We start from the raw sequence: 12,198 nt of genomic DNA, 5'->3' as shown, positions 1-12,198 counted from the left end.
TCCTACATTGAAAAGAAATTTTTGAAATTTGAGAAGGTTTCATCCGATTTTGTTATTTTGGAAACCCATAGTCACAGCACACACTATGACTTCCTAAAACCCACACCTATTTTCACCATGAAAAATTCCATGTATGAAACAATGATCACCATCATCCCAGCATTATCTGAATAAACTAGCAGGATGTTGAGCATAGCTGAACTTTTGATAAAGCTGCGCACAATGTCAACTGATATTAACCCTCTATGAGAATTCTCATAGCAAAACAAGAATGCATCAGAGGATGGGCCATCATAGAAGCCATGTGTAAACCTTGAGAGGTAAGTACTCTATGTTTTATGCAACCAAGGTCCACATAAACAGCAAGCAGCCAGACACCATTCTATGGGACAAGTAATGATACTAGACAAATGCGGAAATTAATTTTTCCTGTACGGGTTCACATCAATTTTAAGGAAGAAGGATTCACAACAATTTAATGCAAAATAAATGAAGCAGTGAAAAGTGAATCATACTTACAGAAGGCTCCTATATCTCCTTAAAGTCTCTCACATTTAGAAAGATGCACCTCAAACCATCATATGTAGAATCCAGCCCCAAAACATAGGGATCTTGAAATATTTGCCTCTCCTATTAATTTCATTTGATTTTTAATGGTAGAAGGGGCATTTTCCAAAATATGAAAGATGGGGGGAATGAATCTAAAAAACCCTAAAAAAGTAGGTCATTTAACAGGAAAAAGGGAATAATATCCCCCTTTTTCCTGTTGCACAGATATGGGTGCGGGTGTCGACACGGATACGGACACAAGACATGGCAAATTTGTGAAAGGAATGATACAGGGACACGGATACACACACATATATTTACATCAGATCAAATATTTAATTACCCATAATATTTTTATGCTTTTTTTACTATCTATAGCAATTAAGAATCAAGTTAAATCAAACTAAGAGTTAAGGTTTAACAACAAAAGTTCAATTTTGATCGCATGGGATACGGTGGGTACTTTTCGAATCTTTGGGAGCGTTTGGCAACTGTGGCGTTTTTGTCGTTTCAGTTTTTTTTTCAACAAAAACAAAGAAACTCTTTTGGCAACCGAGACGTTTTTCTGACTTATCCCTTTACAAAATCTAAAAATTAAACACTTTTCTCAAAACACCAAAAATGTGTTTTAAGATTCTGTTTTTTCATCTTAAGCGCCAGCTCCGCTAGCCTGCCGCTGCGGCCTGCGCACCCCGTCCGCCGATACGGCCGGCCTACCCTGCCGTCGCCGCCCTCGGCCGGCATGCCGACCACCCTCCCACCGCCGCCGCGCGCCCGCTCTGCACTCGCCACCCCGTCGGGCCGTCCGCCCTGTGGCCGGGGCTACCCTCTACCCGCCGCCGCTCACCGCCCAGCCCAGATCCGTCGGCTCCCGCCGCCGTCCATCCTTCGGCCTTACCACCGGTCCATCCAAAAGCCTCGTGCGCCATCCGCCGGCCGGCCCACCCGTCGACGGCCGCCCGGGCCACTCGTCGCCTACCCGTTCTGGTAGCGGGATAGTCATCGTTTCGACCGCTCTCGCCTGTTGGCCTGGCCGCCGGCGGACGCCGCCACCTATCTGCTGATTGGCGTCGGCGCCCTGCCCCCACGTGCGCTATTATAATTATGCGTCAACAACTACGTTTGACCAAAATGGTATTTTTAAAACACATTTGAAAAAGAAACACCATGACATAGTATTTTTTACAAAAACATAACAAAAAAAACACATTGATTACCAAACACACCCTTAAGTAATGGTTTCGGTTTTCGGGTTCAAAACACTATTGGTTTTGAGCTTGATACATCCAACAAACTAGTTTAGGGTTATAGGTAATGGAGAACTCTGGTTTTGCTTTTAACAATATGTGTCCATGGCATGTTTGCAGTGAATCCGTGTACAACACGTGTCTGACACAGATACGGTGCGGCATCCAAAATGAAGTGTCCAGGTACTTAGGCAGTAAAATTTTTAGAGCTCCTATGCTTTTTGTTTGGATACGCTGGAGAAGAGGGCAAATTTTCAGTCCATTTGATTCCTGATGGATGTTAGAAGTTCGTTCGACTTTATAAACTTGAGATTACTCTTATAAGGTCATATGAGACTACAAAAAAAAACAAAATCATATCTCCCATATACCACAACATGTGCCCTTCCATATACACCCCTGCACGACTAATTAGGTCCCTACGAGCAATAATTCTCCTTCCAGAAACCCACGTGCCAATCCATCCGTGTGACCTTAAGACTCCCTTTTATGTTCTCAAGACAATCCTATGTGGCGAATATGAAGTTAGTAACTAATAATATTAACTACCTTTCTCATAATATGACTATAGTATAGTGTCACCTTCCCATTTTAATGTTTTATCTAACCATCTCCATCATATTTCTGTTCCTCTCATTTCTATAAAAAATATCCCAACCCATATAATTTCCTGCAAACAAATTGTACTACTCTTCTAAACATTGTCTACCAATTCTATCACCTTACTTATAAAGTGCACCTAAACTCCAATTAGTCAACCTTTCTTATCTTTGCTCTAGAGTTGAATGGCCAAAACGTGCAAAGTGTGTACACACCAATATATCTCTTTAGAACTCACTTCAGGGAGGTCCAAGTTTTACACTTGTTGACGACTAAGTAAAGCAATTCTCCGCCGTCAGCAAGACAAAAATAAAAATAAGAGAATAAAAGAAACAGAAAAGTTTTACATCTTAAGTATGAGTTAAAGTTTTGCTCAAATGCTTGTTTGATAAATAATGCTTGAAAACTATCTAATACGTTTTTCTCTTATCGCGCAATTTTATGCCATACATCCACTAATTGTTGTTTTTATTATTTATTTGATGTCAAGCTGAAACTTCTCAATCGTCCTTTTTAGATTCTGTGTTCCTTTGCAAATGCATACGAATGAAAATTGATGCAGACGCTCTCTTTCAAACACAACTATGACCTGCAGCTAATGAAAGATCACAAAAAACAACAGCAACTTGAGGTTGGCTACACGAAATTTTTTTTGTCCATATCAAATGCAAGATATCAGGGATATATCGGAGATATTTAATAAATATCGGATGTCATATTGGATAATATGTATACACATATCATAGAAGTCAATACTTGGTGCACCAAAGAACGGAGTTGTGGAGAAAGGTGGTATCTCAAAATTGAGCTATAATTCTTCTTCACGGTTATTAAACAGACATTTGTTTGGGTTTAGACCTCAACTTTTAACACAAATAAAACAATCTTTTAACACAATCAAAACAATCTTTTAACACAAATAAAAGTCTAAGTCGACATTGAAACATTTCAACCAATTTTTTAAAGACGAAATGCTGCCTAATATATCAGGAAATTCATGATTGATAGCTAAAATTTTGCCAAAGAGCAATAAAGGATATTGAGATCACATCCCTTTGCCGCAAGCCTTATAAAAGGATATATCAATCAATATGTCATATATATCGGGGATATTTTAAACCATGCATATACGAAGTTATTTTGCCCAACTGATATACGCCAAACGGATGTCCTATTAGTTTCATCTACAATTGTTTCGAATTGAAGATAGATTCTTTTCTATGTTCTACCATGTCTCTCCAAAGGATGATCGGTTGTCAATATGTTTAATTCTCAAAGTGAAGATGTTCTATTCCTGTTCGTTCTGTTTGTAATGATTTACAGTAGAACACCGAGGCCCAACTAAAACTGGACCAGTCCCAACCAGGCATAAACTGTGCGCAAAGATGACAAAAGTTGAAATATACCTCTGAGTTTGAAGAGAGAACCCAAAAAAAAGTGTGGAAAAACCCACATATCTTACTCTGTCACCTGAAGAACATGATACTACAGTTACCAAAACAAGATAGAACGAAACCTTAGGAGGGGAAAAAACTCATACAATATATCAAGCTTATAACAGTTAGATATAGCATGCCTTCTTTAAATGTGTAGCTCTTCAATGATGTTGATGGCTCCTGCTTTGGGAAACTTTGGCCATTACATACTGATGTTCCTTCCAAAATGCCAGCCTCCACGTTTGAAGCTAGTTTTCTGAAATGTGAGGTAGCAACCACAGGGGATCTTTGCTTAGAAAATATGCTGATTTTCTCAGTCTTACCAGCTTTTAGTGATTCTAAATCCTTCAAAGATTGGACCTGGAATCAATTTTGCCAAAACTTTCATCTATCTGTAGAAGGATCTTAGTCTATCTCCCAATTAATTGGGTCAATTTTTAGTGGAACTTACACCCAGTAGAACAAACGAATCTATTATTAGCAATCTGGCTTCGAAGTGCTTGGCAAGAGCCTTTGCCAATGTTTCCTGATAGATCTCGGACCCTAGAAAAATACAGAGATTACTTGTTAAGACAGTCAAAATTATATTTAGATTAACCGGAAGTATAGATAAGGAAGTGATTTTGCACCTGCTGGACCAGACAACAGTATTCTATTGTTCACTGATGATACGTTGGAAGTATACTTTATGAATTCCTTGCACTTGAAGTGAATATATGCACATGATAACAGCATACTTTTTGTATATTCACTGTAAACGATACAAATATCTCAGAGGGAGAAAAAAACACCCAAATTACTAAGGGTTAAAATCTGACTAAAAATAATATTCACTATGTTACTAAGGGTTAAAATCTGACTAAAAATAATATTCACTATGAAAACAGGCATCCTGCATGCACATATCAAATCATATGTGCATGCCCATCTAAGGGATGTGAATACTTGTGTTGTTAATATTTTTGTACCACAGAATTCTCCACAGTATGGTGACTGCAGATAAGAAGAACTATACACTTCTTCATCATCCAATGTAGTATATGAACAAGCTCAAAGCAGTAGTGAATGCCTTAAGCCATTGTTTTCCCAAAAGCATAATTATCCCCTTGTAACCCAGCTAATGGATGACGTATGACTTGACGTTTGCACTCAATTTTTTTCTGTGACAATGACCAAGGTTCTGGAACGAGCACAACTGAGCAGTGACATGCTAAGCTCTCATCGTTAAATAAATAGACAAAACATAATCCAACAGAAGAAATGAATAAATAAAATAGTTTGTTGACCTGCATGTTTTAAAAACTAATTTATGTAACCGTTGTGCACATGTCAGTCTAATTCCAAGCTATAACATTCACTCAATGAACCATTCTGTTTTATGTAATCCGGTCATGCATAATCATGTATTAGAAGAAAGATATTTATTGTTCAACCCTTCTGTCTCCAGACTACTATGACTACTATGACTCAAGGGCAACATTTTACTCGATATATAAAAATCCAAAAAAAGAAAATGTTCAACCAATTCGTAAGATGAAAAGTGAATGGAAAAGGATATTACTGTATCAGAATGTAGAATTATTACTAACATTTGTCATCAGCTGCATGAGTCTTTTTTCAATCATTATGTGAAGAAACCACTGCTGTGTGGTGCCTTACAGATATTTTCTTTTTCAGATTTTCCCGCAAATTCTGGCCATATTCTAGATCTCCTTCCACGTGAGCCTTCTAATATTATCATACAATAAAAATTATCATGCTTGGTTGAGCAAGAGCAACTAATTAACAAAGATTGCACGTGTACCCCTTTGATAATTGATAATACAAATTTATCAAAGTAATCCATGCAAATAGTTCCTGCTATCATGTGCTTGGCCCCTCTGTCATTAAGACCTCATAACTATGTGAGGGTTTTATATCTTTTTAGTAAAATCTTGAAACCGCATGCCAGTTTACAAACAAAGCATGCAAACGCTCGTACTCTCTCTTAGGAGTAGGTGTTTGGACCCTCTATCATAACTTGCCCAATAGTTAAGACCTCATAAACATGTGAGTCTTATGTCATGTTCTTTTAGTCTTGTCAAATGGCATAACACTCATGGAGAACTCTAAAAGATCTTCTCCATATATTCATCTGCCTTTGCATTATCCCAGATAGTTTATTTAAACTAGTAATAACTTAATAATCAGATTCTGGTAACTGGTATATTATGTATATAGGCAATTAGGCATCGACACCTATTTGAAGTGTATATCCTCAGAACTCATAAGTACTCTATTTGAGTTCAGCTAATTCTTATTTAGACCGTAATAAAGATTTCCTGCACGGCTGCACCATCCTGCCTAAAATATTACTCTTATGTATCAGAAGAAATTTTTTTGAATGAGGATACCCTATGAAGATCAATATTACAGTTCTTCCTATATTTGTTATTGTTCCATGTACGTTCTCACAAATTTTGATGTACCCACACAAAGTGTCATTTGATGACATCAGAGCGAATTCATGATTGATATAATTTAAGTGGACCGTGAACAGATTGCTTTCACTTTAGACATTTCTTTCTACTTAGGTTTTAATTAATTGTATTGATGTTGTTATCATGTTTTTGCTATTGTTGTCATCACTATCATCACTGTTGTTACATGTATTATTGTTCCTACCATCATCATCATTAATAATAACAATCAGTAGTAATAATAATAATATTGTTGTCGCACATTCAGTGCCACAATTTATGGATCAAACCTCCTGTTTATTGACATGATGCTTGAAGAAAGCTAGGAATTATTTAAAATATGAACAATTAAAAATTGCAGCTGCATTAAATAGTCATAACTGATAACATTGAGCAGATTTTTCAACTTTCTCAAGTATTGATCTCATGGAAGAAAGATTCATTCTAGGCAAATGCATACACACCCATATAATGAAAACAACACCTTCTATAATATAAGGGCAAAGTTATACATACATAAAAGGAATTTTGAAAAACTGATATCTATCAGGGTCGAAAGATGATAGTTATACATGACAAAGCCATCAGAGTACAAATACCAGTAAGGAAGTATGATCAGTTAGCGATAAATAAGAAACAGAAAACTTGAAGTAAAAACATAAGGACACTGCACCTCAAATAGTACGGAAAAGACTCCAACGACACTTCAATATCACTGAGATTGAGAATTTGTTGTTTCAGACCATCCTTGAAGCCTTGGTGTTTACTTGTAGGCAAAGTTGCTCGAGAACGGAGATCCTTGAGAAGCACCCTTGGATCTTCAAATGTCTTGAGAACTTTCCCACGTGAATCCAACCCAGGAGTAGCTGATCCTGTATGCACCCATTAGAAGTGGTCCTAGTTCTTAATTCACACGATGAATCCAACCCAGGAGAAGTTTTTCCAAGATATGTATCAAGATGAGCATTCATACCAATGTGAAAGGAATCATTAGAAGGAAAATCAACAGATACAGCAGCAGGAGTGCTATTAGCAGAAGGAATCCCAGCATTCTCATTGAGTTCAGAACAGTCCTTCAAAATGTGGGAGTTGGTATCGATAATTGGTGTACATCCTGATACATCACAAGCAGATAGTGTTGGTCTTTCTAGTACTAGCTGAACACTCTCATCCGTAGATGTCGGAGAAGCAACTACAGATGCATCATTTCTTGATAGTGAAGCCAGTATTGATGCTCCATCAAAAGCCGAAGCATCCCCCGAACGATTTCCAAACTGGACTCCTTGGTTGGGGGCATTCATTACATCTGTAATGCCTAGTGAAGTTGGAAAGAGAGGTATACTTACACGGTCACTATTAAGTTGCTGGAAAATCTGCCAACAAATTAAGGAATTTGATATCCGAATAGTGACTTATAACAGCTTTATACTGTGTTATCATTCAGATTTTAAAATAGGTAAAAGAACACCTGAAAGGATACATAAGCATATTTCCCAGAGCAACTAAAAACGACTTCATCCCCTCCAGAGAGGATGGATTTAGAATTTTTCCTCAAGGTTTTTCCATTTACTAACACCTCGCCTTTGCTCCCAGAGATCTCAAGCAAGGCAGCAGGTGCACCTTCATGCTACCATTGACAAAATGCCGTACATAAAACAAATTAACATAGACATGGTTATAAATATCTATGGAGCCAGAGAGAGCAGACAACTAAGAAAAGTACCTCTACGCGCTTAAGTTTGCACAGAGTAGTGCTGACAGATGGGTCTTGTAACCATAAATTGCAATTTTGGCTTTGACCGACAGTAAAAATAGAACTAGAGATATGAAGGTGAGGCTTCTGGAAAAGGAAAAAATAGCAAATGCATTATTAACACAACAGAAAAGAAAACTACAAGGTGAATCAGCTAATCCATATGCTGCAAACCCAAATATCAAACATGTTAGTGTCTAGAGTTAGGAATGGGGTTAGGAAGAACTCAACTTTAATAAAATGATCCACAAAATGATTAGCTTTTGTTAAAGGGGCAAAACATACTCCATATAGTAAATATATTTAAGGGGTGCCAGGTTAAACACTTGGAAGCATCGAACAAGACTGGAAGTGTACTGCAACCGTATATTACTCACCTTATATTAGACAACCATCTGGATATAAGTATTCCACATGTTACAATATTTATCATATTCCGCTGAAATATAAACTGTAGAAACCTCTTATCACCAGATTCCAGTGTTATCTGATTAAAGCATCGTTGCATAAGACATGGAAGTACCAAATTTTTAATTTATTCCTTTAATTTCAGAGCAAGTTTATCCAATTAGCTTTGAAACCCTGTTCTGATAATTATCCCTCACATTATATACGGAAGTTAGCGACTCTTCTTTGAAACCCCAGCTTCGCTACAAGTAAATGCTGAAGGCTTACCCCTACAAGTTGTACATGTGCTCTTTTAATTGCTTATATATGATTTATCAAACAATGAACATTAATCGTCAATCTCATTTACATTAACTCTTTCGAAACACAGAACATTATTTAGTATTTTATAAGAGATTCTAACAGTGCACACTGTTCTTGTATTCTCTATCTAATTTTTTAAATAGTATTCACCTATTAAATACTCAAAGCATCTATTAATGCAAAAAATAGGAGTCCACGTGAATGGTATGCAGAATTTAGAGACAATTATCAACATTTTGCAAAATGGAATGATGGACCAAGTGACCTGTAAAGATCTTAACTAAGGCAAACCTGCAAGGCCCAGTCAAAGCACATTAGGAGGATAGTCAGGTCTACCACAAGAACATGTGTGATGAACGACTAATGTGACTATCTGATTATACCCCCAGTAGTTATCTGACTATACGTACCAATATAAATGAAAAATTAATAGACTCATTCGGATAACACCTAAAGCATTACGTACAATTGGCTAGTATGACCATGTCTACCTATATGTACAAATATGTATGTGTATACATATATATGTATACATGCATAAGTGCGTGAGTTTATACTGCATGTATATTTATGCACGACTGCGTATGTATATGTAATCAAATTCATGTATTATATGTACCCATGTGTGTACATATGTGCATAATTATATGAATGCACAGTGTATGTATATGGCAATGTACAATTGCTTATGTTTTCACACGCGTGTGGGTTTCTATGCATCGGGTTTGGTGTTCCTAGGGAACAAAACTACAGTACCGCTCCCACATGCTGAAAGACATTTAATACCCCTTGCATGACACTTTTAACAGTATAGTTATTGTATGAAGAGAAAATATTATCAAGGTCGTCGAAGTCATAGGACTACTCTCCAAATGTTTCTTTCAAAGGGGAAACAAAAAATTTTGAAATATTTGATAGGTAAAGGTTGATTCTATGACTGTTATATGTAATAAGTCGAGCTGATCATTGATTTCATTTTTATTTTCCCTAATATAATATTATTAAATCCTTTTCTTGGTCCTTCAAACTTCAAATCTCCTCTTGTTTAGTCCTTACAATCAACAGTATCCACCGCCTTCAAATCAAAAGGCATGCTTCTGGAATTGTAATTCACTATGAAGCAGTCCTTGAGCCATAGCTCCAGACATGAAGGATTGAGGCTTGGTTTTGGAAATCCAAGGTCTGAGCAGCAGATACAACCTTCACACAAAGAAAAATTAAAAAAGAGTGACTGCAAAAAAATTGAAGCTAATTCTAAGCAATTGACGGAACCAATTTGTTTGATAAGGTTGATGCCTCGTGATCCGGAGGTGACGCATTCAAGTCTCATGCGGGATTACGGCTGCATACATATTAACTTTCTCCAGACACCACAATGGTGGGGGCCTCACCAAACAGCCTTTTTTACATTGTTTGATACTCTGTATTGGTTCTCCAAGATTAACCTGACTCCCAGAAATGTATTCTCAAGTAATATTTATGTCATTCAAGTGCCCGTTGGCATCACTTTTCTTGGCTGAATGCTACTAGCACTAGGACCATGACTTACCATGCAAATGCATAAGTTTCCACTGTGCCAGTTTAGTTTTTATTAACAAAAAGGTTTGAACATGAACTGAATGAATATGAGCTAAGTTCTATACTCAACATACATGATTTCCTGAACAGATTATAGACATGCTGAAAAACACAAAATTAAACAACTCTTGGAAAGGAATAAACCTCCACATTCATTCGGGTGAACAGATCAGGGACATGCTTTCCTACTGACTGGATATCTGATCCTGAATATGCCCAAACTGATGCACGCAATCTGATCTCCGTAGGACAATTTGGTGGTTGGTCTTCATGCTTGACATCGTTTGTGCAGGTATCATTGCATGCGCACAAACTGATGCATGCAATGAGTACCATCACACACACAGACATACAGGTGTAGAGGGAGGGAGAGGATGATATATGTTATGATAGAAAGGGGCAGAACAATGGCACGTCCATAAAGACTTGTAACTCATTAATGGAAAAAGAGCATTACAGATGACTTAATAAAGAAGACTCTTACAAATTCAATGTACTGGCACAATCAGCATATATAGGCCAAACCAAAAGATTGAGATAATTGAATTCACGTAAAAACAACCCATCCAACTTTTCAACAAGGAACCATGGCTTTAGCCTTTATTAACAACTCAAAGGTCCAGCCATTCCAAAGCCTTCTACATGTACAGGGCAAATGCAAGTAAAGTTCTGCCATCACATAAGCTTAGGTGTTGTTGGAAATTAAGTACTTTACACAATAAAAACTGTTTGTGCGCACACAATAAAGTTATCCCTTTATCTCTTCAAAGTAGACTGCAAATGTAAACAAAAATGTAATTGAGACTGAGCAAGAACAAACACTACTTTTTCTAAAGAAACAATCAAACACTGAATCTTCGAAACAATAATCTAAAAAACCAAATCAAAATACAAGAATGCACCTCAGGAACCTGCGAGAAAAGCTTGGCCCATGGGACCTCTGGAAGATTCAACGGAGCCAACCGATTTGCTAGTTCATCAGCCTCATCTGCGGTATACCCTTCAGTAACCCCAAAATTCAAAAAAAAAACCAAAAATTAAGGAACTCCCAAAAATAAAATAAAGAGTAAATTTTCAGAAAATCACTGAAACTTTAGGAAATTTTGCATAAATAGGCAGGAATTTTAAACTTTGGGAGTTTCATAAAATCCTCTGAACTTGCAAAAAGTTCACAAACTGAAAAAAAACATTTTCTTAAAACAATTAACCCTCTTATAAATTTTCACCTTTTAGATTTTGAAAGTAAAAGTGTGCTCATATTTCCTTGTGAACCATTGCTTTTTTTTTGGCATCGAACTATTTCTCAAATACAATTTTTTGATCTTCTACCCTTCCCTTCTATCCGAAAGGATTAAAAACAAATACTTTTTTCCAATTTCACTGTATCCTCTCTTCTCTGAAATGGAATTTGCCCAAAAATGCACGTATAACTTTTGAGCTCAGGGCGTTCTATGAAATTCCCCAACATTTAAGTGGGGTTTCTTTAATTTTTAAAGTCCAGGGTCGTTTTGTGCAAATCTCCCCAAATTTCAGCGGTTTTCTTGACATATACCCCAAAAGAAACTACCTTTAGGAGCTAATCCAACGTCACCGCGCTCCTCCGGCAGCTTCTCGGGCTCCACCGTCGGCGAGGCGGCGGTCCGATCGGACTGAACCGGCACCCGTTCGTCTTCCTTAGGCTGTTTACGCTGAAAACGACACAAGGAGCCGATCAAAACCCTAGCATTCGAGAAAACTTACCAAAAAAAACCAAAGATCGGACCTTTGAGCGCTTGGGCTTGGAGGCAGTGGACGAGGAGGAGGAGGTGGTGGGAGGGAGGGAGCGCTTGGAAGAGGAGGCGGAGCTCCGCCGAGTTTCGACCATG

The 12,198-nt window shown here is 37.5% G+C and overlaps 1 protein-coding gene across 1 annotated transcript in view; it reads right to left on the bottom strand.

Moving 5' to 3' along the window:
- The window catches only part of LOC109831413, a 31,561-nt gene extending 19,364 nt beyond the window's left edge, over window positions 1–12,197 (bottom strand). Inside the window, exons 1-11 of the mRNA XM_020398737.1 lie at window positions 12,096–12,197; window positions 11,901–12,021; window positions 11,236–11,333; window positions 8,015–8,131; window positions 7,772–7,918; window positions 7,265–7,664; window positions 6,965–7,163; window positions 4,462–4,583; window positions 4,284–4,375; window positions 3,973–4,192; window positions 3,803–3,866 (exon numbers count right to left, since the gene is read on the bottom strand). Coding sequence (XP_020254326.1) covers window positions 3,803–3,866; window positions 3,973–4,192; window positions 4,284–4,375; window positions 4,462–4,583; window positions 6,965–7,163; window positions 7,265–7,664; window positions 7,772–7,918; window positions 8,015–8,131; window positions 11,236–11,333; window positions 11,901–12,021; window positions 12,096–12,197 — 1,682 coding nt within the window. The remainder of the gene's footprint in view (window positions 1–3,802; window positions 3,867–3,972; window positions 4,193–4,283; window positions 4,376–4,461; window positions 4,584–6,964; window positions 7,164–7,264; window positions 7,665–7,771; window positions 7,919–8,014; window positions 8,132–11,235; window positions 11,334–11,900; window positions 12,022–12,095) is intronic.

The sequence above is a fragment of the Asparagus officinalis genome, chromosome 2 (assembly GCF_001876935.1).
Source record: "Asparagus officinalis chromosome 2, Aspof.V1, whole genome shotgun sequence".
Taxonomy (NCBI): domain Eukaryota; kingdom Viridiplantae; phylum Streptophyta; class Magnoliopsida; order Asparagales; family Asparagaceae; genus Asparagus; species Asparagus officinalis.
Note: the sequence above shows the minus strand (reverse complement) of the source record. Positions and strands in the feature narration are given on the sequence as shown.